General features: G+C 42.4%; 1 protein-coding gene across 3 annotated transcripts in view; it reads right to left on the bottom strand.

Annotated features, from left to right (window-relative positions):
* The window catches only part of cacna2d3 (calcium channel, voltage dependent, alpha2/delta subunit 3), a 139,960-nt gene that overhangs the window by 71,826 nt on the left and 53,552 nt on the right, over positions 1-14,582 (bottom strand). For all 3 annotated transcript variants that reach the window (XM_034166510.1, XM_034166511.1, XM_034166512.1), the window contains exons 6-11: positions 9,385-9,547; positions 8,928-9,059; positions 2,608-2,668; positions 2,380-2,530; positions 2,232-2,306; positions 2,051-2,140 (exon numbers count right to left, since the gene is read on the bottom strand). In XM_034166510.1, the coding sequence (XP_034022401.1) occupies positions 2,051-2,140; positions 2,232-2,306; positions 2,380-2,530; positions 2,608-2,668; positions 8,928-9,059; positions 9,385-9,547 (672 nt within the window). The remainder of the gene's footprint in view (positions 1-2,050; positions 2,141-2,231; positions 2,307-2,379; positions 2,531-2,607; positions 2,669-8,927; positions 9,060-9,384; positions 9,548-14,582) is intronic.

Here is a 14,582-nt window from a genome sequence, read left to right as displayed (position 1 = left end):
AGGCATGTCCTCTTCAGCATAAGGCAACATGACCTCTTCAAGTATTTTGACATATCCAAACTGATCCATGATACCTGGTATGCGATATATAGGCCCAACACCATAGTAGGAGAAACATGCCCATATCATGATGCTTGCACCACCATGCTTCACTGTCTTCACTGTGAACTGTGTCTTGAATTCAGAGTTTGGGGGTCATCTCACAAACTGTCTGCGGCCCTTGGACCCAAAAAGAACAATTTTACTCTCATCAATCCACAAAATATTCCTCCATTTCTCTTTAGGCCAGTTGATGTGTTCTTTGGCAAATTGTAACCTCTTCTGCACGTCTTTTATTTAACAGAGAGACTTTGCGGGGGATTCTTGCAAATAAATTAGCTTCACACAGGCGTCTTCTAACTGTCACAGCACCTACAGGTAACTCCAGACTGTCTTTGATCATCCTGGAGCTGATCAGTGGGTGAGTCTTTGCCATTCTGGTTATTCTTCTATCCATGTTGATGGTTGTTTTCCATTTTCTTCCACGCGTCTGTTTTTTTGTCCATTTTAAAGCATTGGAGATCATTGTAGATGAACAGCCTATAATTTTTTGCACCTGCGTATAAGTTTTCCCCTCTCCAATCAACTTTTTAATCAAACTACGCTGTTCTTCTGAACAATGTCTTGAACATCCCATTTTCCTCAGGCTTTCAAAGAGAAAAGCATGTTCAACAGGTGCTGGCTTCATCCTTAAATAGGCGACACCTGATTCACACCTGTTTGTTCCACAAAACTGATGAACTCACTGACTGAATGCCACACTACTATTATTGTGAACACCCCCTTTTCTACTTTTTTACTAATAGCCCAATTTCATAGCCTTAAGAGTGTGCATATCATGAATGCTTGGTCTTGTTGGATTTGTAAGAATCTACTGAATCTACTGGTACCTTGTTTCCCATGTAACAATAAGAAATATACTCAAAACCTGGATTAATCTTTTTAGTCACATAGCACTACTATTATTCTGAACACTACTGTAAGTCAAAGTCAACACAGTACAGAATGTGAAACATAAAACGACAAATAATCAACAATTGTCTTAATACTATTAGGAAATAGCACGTTTGACAGTTTTAGCATAATGACATTTTAAAAGAGTGAATAACTCTTAGTGTACTCTGAGTGCTGTAACTGAAAACCACCGCGTTGATGTGCTGATTACAATGGTGTACTCACACTTTATTTAATTATTTATTTTAAAATAAAAAAACATTTATTACGTGGAAACTAATCTTCACCCGAGGAAAACGGGAACCACTGCCAGTACTAACAGCAAGAGACGCACCTGCATCATCACAAACAATAACATGAAATAACATACTGTAAATGCTTTTTCTTGATTCTTCTCTCCTGTTATCGTTAGTGCTTTGTACATTTCTTAAGTTGGAAAGAAAATATGTGAAAGAAAATTAAAGAAATGTTGATGACTTCAACAGCTTTTGAATTCTCCCACAATCACAGAAAAACAAATGATGTTAAGCCCTGGTCAGACCGAATAATAAAGCCATGAATAATGAGCCACGTATGAATTTGTCATAAATTTCAGTGATTATTTGAATAATGAGTCACATATATGATGTTGTTCTGAAGGAATTGCAGGAAACAGATGTTAAAAAAAGGCTACAGGGGCTTTCTCCGAGTGGAACCTGTTCCTGTTGCATGCAGCCTGTTCTGTCCTTGTAACTGTCAGGTACTCAGATAATGGGCTTGTAACAGACTCGTACTCACGACTAATATGCCTCTAACATCCTCTTTTGTCCTTGTAGCACCTTGTACACAAAATGCCCCGCGCTAAATTTTGAACTTCTTCAAATTAGCAACTTCTTCAAATTAGCACCATGCTCTGAGATGAGCCCTGTTAGTCGAATATTCTGCCTCTAAGAGCCACTATTCTTGAATAATTCGACTCACACACATATAGAAAAAATTCATGCTACGTGGCTCATTATCATTGTTCACTATTTGGCCTGACCAGGGCTTTATGCTGTATGCTGTGTTGCTTACTTACTTCACTCAGAATCAGAAATGCTTCAGTCAAAGCTTCACCCAGTAGCCCAATGCCTTTGGCAAACAGCTTGTCCAGATGTTCTCTGAAGTGCTTTAATGGGAAACAAATATTTCAAGCATTAATCACACACATTTCTACCTGATATAGACATCTGTTGTATGCCAGTTTGATTGGGACTCACGTCTTTATTGGTTCTGTCAGCGCGGACAAGTGTGCCGTTCAGACATGGCTCCACATAGTGGATCTCCTGATTGTACTGGAAAACATATTGATGCTTAGATTTTAAAAAAGGCATTTCCACACACCAGTGTGCTTGAAATAAAACCTACTGCAATGATATTGAAGAAGTCGTCGTCTCCCAGTGTGTCTAATATGGAGGAGACGGTCTGCCTCGCGATGGTCAGTCTCAGCCCTTTCATGCTTCCACTAACGTCGACTAAGATAACCACATCCTTTGGAGACGTCGCTGCCTGGATGTACCTGTGATATGAATTTAATAAACTGTCAAGGCCGATAATGGAACAAAGGTTAGAAAGCTCAAAATAGCATGTGCATACCACTTCCTGTTTCTGCAGTCAAAACCAATGACACCGTGTTCATCAGGATGCCACTTCACCCCTGAAAAACAGATTAAGGTGAGAATTCAAAAAATGCTGGAACATAATAGGGGGTTCAGATATTATATTATCTGAGATGATACTGCCACATCAATGTGCATATCTAAACTTAATATATGTAAACCAAGGTGACTGTGGCAAAGTTGTTATAACATGTCCAATGTTTTATTTTGCTTTCCATAGTTACATTTCAATTTCATAGAAAACAACACTGCAGCCTATTTTATTAGACCGGTTGTCTGTTTGGGTGCAGTTCCTTGGTGAAGTAGATGCAGTGATTTGTGGCACCAACACATGCTCCCAGACCTGACCTGACCTTACTGGGGCACTAATATTCACCTCTTAGTTGTCTTTACAACCATCAATAGTTGTGAACTCTGGACCTTATATACCTTATTTTCCAGACGATCGGTCAGCTATTTTTACTGTATCTTCTGTGGCTGGTCCTGCAACTTATACATGTATTTCAAAGCAGCAAAGCTGCTCCAGTATGCTGATCTGAATAATGTACTGTTTAAGCCACACTCCAGAGCAGAAGGTGGCAGTAATGCACAATTAATCTGGATGCCAACTGCCATAAAAAAAGAAGAAGAACATCTGATTGAGAAGGATGTGCTGGGTCTCAGAGAATGAAAGAAATTAAATCATCCTGTTAAACTTAAAAACCACACTTTTAAATAAAGACTGGGAACAAGCTTTAGTTATTGATCTGTTTAGATATCATCAAAGTTCGTGCAAGATGTCGGACGTGGGAGGTTAGACGAAGTTGGACGACAGTCAAATGGAACGCAGACTGTACAGAAACTATGCAAACAATGAGTAACAGTCAAGACAGAAAGCAAAACGGAATATGGACGAATTGAGGCTGTTGTCAGAATTGGTTCACATTTTTCAACAGTTTGAAAATTCTGATGAAGCGCAGCTACAGGAACAAAGCTGGACAACGATTAAATCATGTCTCTGAAAGTCAATGTAAGTCCAGATTTCTTGTTTCGTTTTGGCTTCGGTGTCCTTCGTGAGTGCCATGTGACCGGGCATAAGGTGGTGGTGGGGTCCAAATTCATTGACATATGTGAACATTTTTTTAAAAGTAAAGGCCCCCTGACACGAGCATGACTTTTGGTTCACGCACTTGCACGCCTGTCGTTGTGATGATCCCACTTGTTGTGATCCCAGCTGGACGCCATTGTTTGTTCTACCAGCTGCCGCGTGCACTGCGCTGGACGCTGTGGATATAAAATAATTATTTTGTGTTGGATTAGTCATTTTCTCTGCAAACTGGCCACTGAAAACGGCTCTAATCGCTTCCTGAATCACAGAGGACCGCTTCAGCTTCAGCCGTTCGCGTGTGTGCATGCGCGCCTAATGAGCTGCAGAAAGCATTTTGAGCTGCCTAAAAAGATAATTATTTGTCATGTTTACATTGTCATAGCTTGGTAAAACAGTTGTGTGTTCTTTCCTTCTTGTGTGCAGCTGTTAAAGTGTGTTTTTGATAGATTTAACTTCTTGTTATAATCCTTCAGACAAGCTGCGCTCTGATGCGATCTGCTGACGTCACCACTCCCTCTGTTCACTTCTTTACTGGACTTGATGAGCTGCACGTCGTGTTGGCGATTAGATCGTGCCACGTAGCACGACATTTATGCGTGAAGGATTTTTTTAACATTTCAAATTTCTCTTTGCGCAATTGCACGTGCCAGCACTCCTCTCACATTCAGTCTACACCAGTTAAAGACGAGTTTACTTTCCTGCATGACACAGGTCATTCAAAGTGCGTGAATCAAAGTCATGCTTGTGTCAGGGGGCCTTTACAATACTTTCCCCAGTAACTAATTACTAATTACTTTTAAAATGCTTTTATTTGCTGTAACTCATTTAATAACACAATTACATTTTGGGAAAGTAATTAGTAACTTTTTTAAAGTAACGTGCCCAACACTGGCCTTGCATATGTTTGCTTTTTTCCTCTTCATGATGTATTTTTGGACAGATGCAACTAATACTCTGATGCAACATATTGTCCAGAACATATGGCATATGGCTGTTTAGCTGCAGATTTTCTGTCTTTGCATGCTGTAACTATGTGTTGTGCTTTATCCCATTTCGGTAGTCCTGTCAAAGCACATGGTCACCCCAGTGATTCTGATCTGCTTGAGCTTTCTTTCAGTAATTCAAAAATGTCTGAGGGAGTTCTTTTCTAATCACTGTCACCAGTGTGCTTGTTCGTGGGGTTATTAATGTGTAATCCTTGCTTGTGTGTAAGGCCTTGAGGTGACTTGGTCTCACGGAAAGTCGTGATTCAGCAGCACAAAATACGAGGGCTGTCAATAAAGTAACGGTCCTTTTTATTTTTTTCAAAAACTATATGGATTTCATTCATATGTTTTTACGTCAGACATGCTTGAACCCTCATGCGCATGCGTGAGTTTTTCCACGCCTGTCGGTGACATCATTCGCCTGTGAGCACTCCTTGTGGGAGGAGTCGTCCAGCCCTCGTCGGAATTCCTTTGTCTGAGAAGTTGCTGAGAGACTGACGCGTTGTTTGATCAAAATTTTTTCTAAACCTGTGAGACACATCGAAGTGGACACGGTTTGAAAAATTAAGCTGGTTTTCAGTGAAAATTTTAACGGCTGATGAGAGATTTTGAGGTGATTCTGTTGCTTTAAGGACTTCCCACGGTGCGAGACGTTGTGCAGCGCTCTCAGCCGCCGTCGTCAGCCTGTTCAAGCTGAAAACCTCCACATTTCAGGCTCTATTGATCCAGGACGTCGTGAGAGAACAGAGAAGTTTCAGAAGAAGTCGGTTTCAGCATTTTATCCGGATATTCCACTGTTAAAGGAGATTTTTTTAATGAAAGACGTGCGGACGGGTCCGCTCCGCCACAGGAAAAACACCTCTGTTGAAAGCCTTAAGGACAAGTTGGAACATGTCCTGCTGTTAAACAATTTCTCATATACTCACTCCACTGAAAGCCATCAAAAGCCGCCTGGATTTTACAAATGGTTATCAACACGGAGGTGTTTTTCCTGTGCCGCTGCGCCGCGTTGGCTGCGTCCCGTCCGCACGTCTTTCATTAAAAAAATCTCCTTTAACAGTGGAATATCCGGATAAAATGCTGAAACCGACTTCTTCTGAAACTTCTCTGTTCTCTCACGACGTCCTGGATCAATAGAGCCTGAAATGTGGAGGTTTTCAGCTTGAACAGGCTGACGACGGCGGCTGAGAGCGCTGAGCGACGTCTCGCACCGTGGGAAGTCCTTAAAGCGACAGAATCACCTCAAAACCAGTTTAATTTTTCGAACCGTGTCCACTTCGATGTGTCTCACAGGTTTAGAAAAAACTTTGATCAAACAACGCGCCAGTCTCTCAGCAACTTCTCAGACAAAGGAATTCCGACGAGGGGCTGGACGACTCCTCCCACAAGGAGTGCTCACAGGCGAATGACGTCACCGACAGGCGTGGAAAAACTCACGCATGCGCACGAGGGTTCAAGCATGTCTGACGTAAAAACATATGAATGAAATCCATATAGTTTTTGAAAAAAATAAAAAGGACCGTTGCTTTATTGACAGACCTCGTATACATTAATCTATTGGTTTGTGATTTTGTGATATTGTGACGTGGCGCCTCATTTTCGTCATGACAGCACAAATTCATTCTAATTCATTCTGTGATGGCTGCACGAAATTAAAAGTGAAGCGGTGGGGTCGGGTTGTTATGGTTAGGGTGGGGGGGAAGGAGTAGGTTTAGGTTATGGTTAAGGTTAGGGTTGGGGGTAGGAGTAGGGTTAGTAATAGTGAGTTGAAAAAACCCCTGTCACGAAAATTTGACTCATTTCATGACGGGAGCACGAAAAAAAATGTAAGACTGGGCTTAATTTTATACTGGATAAATAATTTAAGTTGAATTGAAATACAATTTGACTAGTCGTAGTTAGAGTGCAATAATAATATATATGTCAAGAATTATCATTCAGACAAATATTGTAATTCTATTTCTTTTGCATCCTAAAGGAGAATCTGAGACAGAAAATACTGTACTTGCATCTACAACCCCTGGCAAAAATTATGGAATCACCGGCCTCGGAGGATGTTCATTCAGTTGTTTAATTTTGTAGAAAAAAGCAGATCATGACATGACACAAAACTAAAGTCATTTCAAATGGTAACTTTCTGGCTTTAACAAACACTATAAGAAATCAAGAAAAAAAAATTGTGGCAGTCAGTAACGGTTACTTTTTTAGACCAAGCAGAGGGAAAAAAATATGGACTCACTCAATTCTGAGGAATAAATTATGGAATCACCCTGTCAAATCAGATCTGCTCATTAGTCTGCATCTAAAAAGGAGTGATCACACCTTGGAGAACTGTTGCACCAAGTGGACTGACATGAATCATGGCTCCAACACGAGAGATGTCAATTGAAATAAAGGAGACGATTATCAAACTCTTAAAAGAGGGTAAATCATCATGCAATGTTGCAAAAGATGTTGGTTGTTCACAGTCAGCTGTGTTTAAACTCTGGACCAAATACAAACAACATGGGAAGGTTGTTAAAGGCAAACATACTGGTAGACCAAGGAAGACATCAAAGCGTCAAGACAGAAAACTTAAAGCAATATGTCTCAAAAATCGAAAATGCACAACAAAACAAATGAGGAACGAATGGGAGGAAACTGGAGTCAACGTCTGTGACCGGACTGTAAGAAACCGCCTAAAGAAAATGGGATTTACATACAGAAAAGCTAAACGAAAGCCATCATTAACACCTAAAAAGAAAAAACAAGGTTACAATGGGCTAAGGAAAAGCAATCGTGGACTGTGGATGACTGGATGAAAGTCATATTCAGTGATGAATCTCGAATCTGCATTGGGCAAGGTGATGATGCTGGAACTTTTGTTTGGTGCCGTTCCAATGAGATTTATAAAGATGACTGCCTGAAGAGAACATGTAAATTTCCACAGTCATTGATGATATGGGGCTGCATGTCAGGTAAAGGCACTGAGGAGATGGCTGTCATTACATCATCAATAAATGCACAAGTTTACATTGATATTTTGGACACTTTTCTTATCCCATCAATTGAAAGGATGTTTGGGGATGATGAAATCATTTTTCAAGATGATAATGCATCTTGCCATAGAGCAAAAACTGTGAAAACATTCCTTGCAAAAGGACACATAGGGTCAATGTCATGGCCTGCAAATAGTCCGGATCTTAATCCAATTGAAAATCTTTGGTGGAAGTTGAAGAAAATGGTCCATGACAAGGCTCCAACCTGCAAAGCTGATCTGGCAACAGCAATCAGAGAAAGTTGGAGCCAGATTGATGAAGAGTACTGTTTGTCACTCATTAAGTCCATGCGTCAGAGACTGCAAGCTGTTATAAAAGCCAGAGGTGGTGCAACAAAATACTAGTGATGTGTTGGAATGTTCTTTTGTTTTTTCATGATTCCATAATTTTTTCCTCAGAATTGAGTGATTCCATATTTTTTTCCCTCTGCTTGGTCTAAAAAAGTAACCGTTACTGACTGCCACAATTTTTTTCCTGATTTCTTATAGTGTTTCTTAAAGCCAGAAAGTTGCCATTTGAAATGACTTTAGTTTTGTGTCATGTCTGTGATCTGCTTTTTTCTACAAAATTAAACAACTGAATGAACATCCTCCGAGGCCGGTGATTCCATAATTTTTGCCAGGGGTTGTAATAAAGGCTGAGCCCCCCCCCCCCCCCCCCCACACACACACAAAACCAAGCAGGCTTTTGGAGCCTGTTAACGCTTCAAGCCAAAATAAATAAAAGAATTCCTGATGAGTGAGCTCACTAAAGATGTTTAAGGACTGTTTCTATTTGCATTAAGGCTTTTTCTCGCTGATGAAACAAAGCTTTTCATTGCTAAGATAGTGAGGTCGTATCATTAGCTGGATCTCATCTCAGTCTTTTTTGCTGCAGTGAGCTCGCCGCCTGTTTCAAATCATTGCAGCAGTCTGATAACTTTGTTTGGCTCCAGCAGCTTCAGACTGTTCTTATTCAGCTGAAGAACTGCTCCAGCAAAGTCTGATTAATTACAGACCATATATATGCATCCTCTCTGATGGTCTGCAAAATTACATTAGCCAAATTACCCTTTTAGTAACGCCATGTCATTTGTACCGATCGTTTTTTTTTTTCTTTTATCCTGCACTGATGGCTGACAGAGGCCTAATTCTTCCCACATACACCAGCACAGATGACAGAGAACCAAAGAGCGTTGGGCACTCACCAGGGTACTGTCTGAAGAAGCCTTTTGCACTCCCAAAGTATTGCCAGATCAGTGTGGGGTCTCTCTCAAAATTATCCACAAACACTTTATTGAGCGCTTCAGACCAGTACACCCCATTCACTATGTCAGGATCTGAGGAGGTGAAGGATGCGGGAAAACACAAAGAAAGTGAAAGAGAGAGACAAATAAATTAAGAGGTGCTCATGGTAAGCCAAGCACACATTTGACCTTTGTGCCTTATTGACCCTGCTGAATGCTGGTGACTAAATCATTGCCTCCACTCCTCCTGCTGGATGCGCCTCCCTTTGTGTTCTGAAGAGAGAGTTATGGGGAGTTCATTACAGCTCCACAAAAGGAGTGCAGGCAGCACAAACGGAGAAGTGACACACACAACAAGGATCCTCCTGTTCACTCCCCACAGTGTGCACACTGCGTCCTCTGGCTGACATGTTCTCACCTTTGTTGTACATGTTGGTGGGCACCTGCACCACGCTGAGGCTGACGTTGACGGACAGGTTGTTGAAATGGTCATTGGGCTCCAGGATGAACTCTCCTCCCAGCTCCACATTATTTCCCTCCTCGTCCACTTCATTGATCAACACCGCGTTGAAGTACTCATACTGACAAAGAGACCGGACAACAGAAAGTTTTTGTCTGAATTAGCTGTAGAACAGAACAATAATAGTAATATTCATAAAAATATGTTGTCACTTGTATGTATATACAGTAGCCCAATATCCCAGAAGAGGCTGAAAGGAAAAAAGAATGTAATGCAACACATGGCTAAAGGCACGACAGCATGACATCACTGAGTCTGGTCTGCTGAGGTTTGTTCCTGTTTTTCTTTGCCATTGTTGTAAGGCGTAGCTCAGGGTCTTGTTCATGAGTGAGGGGACAATGGAGCATGAGATTGGCTAGAGAATCGGCGCAGCAGGGGTGGTATTACATGCGCTCTGCAGTACTGTTGTGACGAAAAGGGAGCTGAGCCAAAAGGCGAAGCTCTCAAGCTACTGGTCAATCTTCATTCCTACTCTCACCTATGGTCATGAGGTTTGGGTCATGACTGAAAGAACTAGATTGCGGATACAAAATGGGCTTCCTTAGGAGGATGGCTGGTGTCTCCCTTAGAGATGGGGTGAGCATCCACGGGGAGCTCGGAGTACAGCCGCTACTCCTTTATGTTGAAAGGAGCAGCTGAGGTGGTTCGGGCATCAGGTAAAGATGCCCCCTGGGCGCCTCCCTAGGGAGGTAGTCCAGGCACGTCCATCTGGGAGGATACGCCAGGGAAGACCCAGTACTAGGTAAAGAGATTATATCCCCACATTGGCCTGGGAACGCCTCAATCCCACAGTGGGAGGTGGTCAATGTGGTCTGGGAAAGGGAAGTCTGGTGTCCCTTGCTGGAGCTGTTGCCCCCATGACCTGATCCTGGATAAGAGGTTGAAGATGAATGAGTGAGTTGTTGTAAATGTGCTCATAAGGTCTCAACTAGAAGTCATCAACTCTGTTCCTGGAGAGCATATGTCTCATGCACATTGTGTGGTGGAGAACGCATTTGGAATTGCCTCAAAGGTAATTATTTATAATATATATATTGTAAAGGATTTGTAAAGCAGTTGCATTTTCATTCCTTCTTATATGTTAGATAATGTATCTGTATCATTATGTTTATTATAGATGTAACATCTTGTCCAGATGTGCTGCGGCAGTGAGACGCATTGACTCTCAGTGACACACTGTTTTGAATAGGTTGCACAATGTTCATGTCTAGTTCACAAAATGAATGCGTGGCAGAAGTTTTGAACATTTAAACATTTTGCTTGCGCACTTGCACACAGCCGCGCACAGTTCATGCACAGTTTACAATTAATTAACTCACTGGCACACAGATTGTGTGCCCGTGTGGTAAACAAATTCATGCAAGTGTCAAGGCACCTTTAGTGATCTCCTGGAGCAGAGCTGTTGACCACAGGTCAAGATATTTGTGAAGGAACTACACATTCTCACTCCCATCTTGTCATTTATGCTTGGTCAGTTCCCCTAGTGTTAATATGTGATTACTTGGGTACCCACCCCCTTGGTATCATTTAGTGATGTGCAGTGTAGCATGTTAACACACAGTAGCCTAATTTCTCTCTGATAACAAACAAAACTATCTTCTTGACTCTCATGTCATCCCTCAACACAGCAGGCAACATTTATCTACACAGTAAAAAAAAAGTCACTGCCAGTGTACATATGGTCCTACTCTGGTCAGAGTGGGACCATATGTTCACTGTCAGTGTTAATTTAATACTGACAGAGTTAATTTAACTTTAGTGATTTTACTGTATATGTTTGGGTTATGATTGGGGTTAAGGTTAGAGTTCTAGGGTTAGCATTTACCTGCACATCATTAAGGGCCCCTTTAGACACAGTATGAATGTGGACGAATTGCGCATGAATTGCACATGAAGCAGGAATTGTATACAATTGGTGTAAAATCGTAGCTGCCTCCAACTCCTCGTACACCTGTTGCTAAAACTATTTCCACACACCACCGGCTGTAAGACAAAGTGTGCGCCGTGAGAGCCCATTTGATCCCTCTCACGGCAGGTGTTGGCCAAATTCCAGGTGACACGCATGCACATCTAACCCCGTTTGCTTAGCACTTACAAAATGTGTGGCCATTCGCGCTATTAGCATGAAAACAGTCAGCAGATGATCACTTTTGAGCTGGATGTGAAATATGTCAAAGTGTCCCCACGAGTGTGGCTTTGCAAAGAGCAACACATCTGTGGTATGCATGTGCATCGCATGTGTGTGCGTGTGGTTCATGCCCCCTCCCCCACTCCCCCGACACATGTGGCGTACCGGGGGGGCATAAAATGCTGATATATATGCTGCACAGACATGATCACATGTGGGCCGGACAGGCAGGTCAGAGCGCACACAGCACAGCGAGGTGCCTGTCAGCTGCTGACCACAGACTCACTGACAGCTCACATAACACAGACACAGTGACACGCTGGTGTGTGCACTAACGTGTCAGGGGGTGTGGCCACTGACAGAAGCTGCTGTGGACATCTGTGGATCTGGACGTCCCAGGTGGAGAACTTGTACCGTGTTTGGACAAACATGACCTAACAACTGTCCACTGTGACATGTGTGTGCCTGCTTGCTGTCCTCATGTGGACATACATAAAAACATATATCGCTGTTGTGACAAGCTGCAGCGAGGGAGCGCACGGCGCGCACATTGACAGGTTACCCCAGGTGAAACGAACCATCAGATCATAACAAGCAGTGGGTGATCTGAATGTCACGTTACTCATGTGAACTCTGTTCCACATGACGCAGATGTGCGCAGAGGCCACCTGGACACACCAGGCCAGTAGATGTAGACATGATAAGAGCACCCTGCACCATTCATGTCATTTCATGACTGTATGTCTATGACCATGGGTCATATACAGAAGAACAGACGGTTCATACTTGCATTGTTCGCTTGATAAGAGGGATTCAGTAAAATGAAATGTTATTTTTATGGTGTGTGGTTTTATTTTTTAAAAATACATCCATGTCCATCTTGATTTCAGGCATTTCCTGCATCTTTTACAGGACAGCGATGTTAGCTTTTGGAAATTGCAGGTTCGAATCCCGTGGGTGGCATGTATTTTTTTTTTCACAGCAGCTGCGCGATATTGTGCATGCACGAAACCGTCGCAGCATGATCATTCACACCTGCCCATCGGCCCAATGTTTTCATGGTTCGCTCATACGAGCTGTTCCGCTGTGATTCGTCCTGATTTGTACTATGTGTGAAGGGGCCCTTAATGACACATAGGGGGTAACCAAATCAATCGCTGCTTGGACATGACAAGGGTTTTTCATCAAAATGTGATGAGTTGGATGTGATAATGTGTTGGAAAGAACATCAGCTATGACTTTTTTCTGGGCATAATCCGACACAGAGATTCCTTGATGTTGAGGATCCCGGACACTGGAGACACTCAAGGGGATGGCCACTTATCATCTGGCTGCAGCATATAGATGATTACTTTTGACATTTGCACCAGCGCATGGTCTCACATAACCCCCATATGACGAGAACACTGGACAAACTGCTGGACATTATGGACAATGACAGTCACCCTCTGCACACCGTCATCAGCAATCAGAGGAGCTTCTTCAGCCACAGACCAAGTGCAGGACCAACAGACTGAAAAACTCCTTTGGCCCTTAGGCCATCAGACTGTGCAACTCCTCACTCAGGGGGAGAAGGAGTAACAGGAAGACAGAGGAAGGGAAGGAGAGGAACAGTAGTAGCCAGTAAATCAATAGTTCTGGTCTTCATATTTGTATTCTAATTTAATCTATGGACCTCCATAACAATATTCTGTAACTGGTGCACAAAATTTGAGTTTTCAAACAAACACAGCTTGAGTATAAAAATTCTATTTGACAGTATGTGTTGAGTTGCAGAATTTATCATAACTCCATTTAAAAACCAGATAAGCCTGTAATGTGCTACATATGATTTGTATGACTTTAGGTATTTATGGGATTTATTTATTTATTATTTGCAACTTTTACCTTACAAAAAGATGAAGATTATGAATAGGTACAGGCAGTTCTGTGCCATTTTCCAATGTGAAATTTTTTTGTTTAAACTGGTGTTCAAGACAAACGTGTGCGTGCCAACAAGACTTTTCACTACAAGTAAAAAAAAAAAAAAAAAAAATCTATCACCAAAGAGAAAGCCATCTGCTTCACCTGTCCTTCACCAAGTGCTGCTGCAGAAGAGAGGCTGCCTCATCCTATCTGAGCGGCCTTCGTGTGGCCTCTGGTCCTTATTGTCTGCATTGGGAAAGTGCGGGGGGGGGGGGGGTGTGGCTGATGGACTCTACAGCATTGCACTTGGGGGAGGCCGCACTGGCATCACCATCAAGCAGCCGCTGACAGCTCATACCACGCATGAACAACCCTCTGACGAGCTGAGGCGGGGCGGGGGTGGTGGTGGGGGAGCCGCAGAGGGCGTCAGAGGAGAGAAACGTGCACTCTCAGCACAACTGATAGTGCTGTGGAGAGGCGCGTTAACCACCGGGGTTATTACTGTGGAACGGGCCTTGGGACACCGCAGCTGTGCGAGATGCCCCGCTGAGTCTTACACCACTGCAGTTAGCTGGAGGTCTCTCTGCAGAGATCTCACACACATACACACACTGCTTGGCCTTATGGTGCAACACATTCCCACTGTCTAATGGCTTCTCACAAAGAAAAACTCATCTACTTTGTTATTGTGTAGTACAACAGTGTCATTTTTCATCATATTATGCAAGAAAATATTAACATACAATGAAAATATGAACACTTCCTTGGAAGTAAAACCTGTTAAAACATGATGATGTTTGATAATAAGTAAGTCCCTTTGGCTGCTCCCTTGTTTTGCACTCGGGGTCGCCACAGCAAATCCAAGGTGGATCTGCATGTTGAATTGGCACAGGTTTTATGTTTGATACAATTCATAATTAAAATATTACTTTCTATCTTCTTTTTCATTTTTTAGTACAGTTGTGGACATGTGTTTACATGCACCTTGTATAAAACTGAAAGAGCACATGCACTAACTCAGAATGTCTACTTTATTTCCGTATAATGTTATGATAGTTCTAAA

Source organism: Thalassophryne amazonica, chromosome 3, assembly GCF_902500255.1.
Source record: "Thalassophryne amazonica chromosome 3, fThaAma1.1, whole genome shotgun sequence".
Lineage (NCBI taxonomy): Eukaryota > Metazoa > Chordata > Actinopteri > Batrachoidiformes > Batrachoididae > Thalassophryne > Thalassophryne amazonica.
This window is presented reverse-complemented; position numbering and strand designations above follow the sequence as displayed.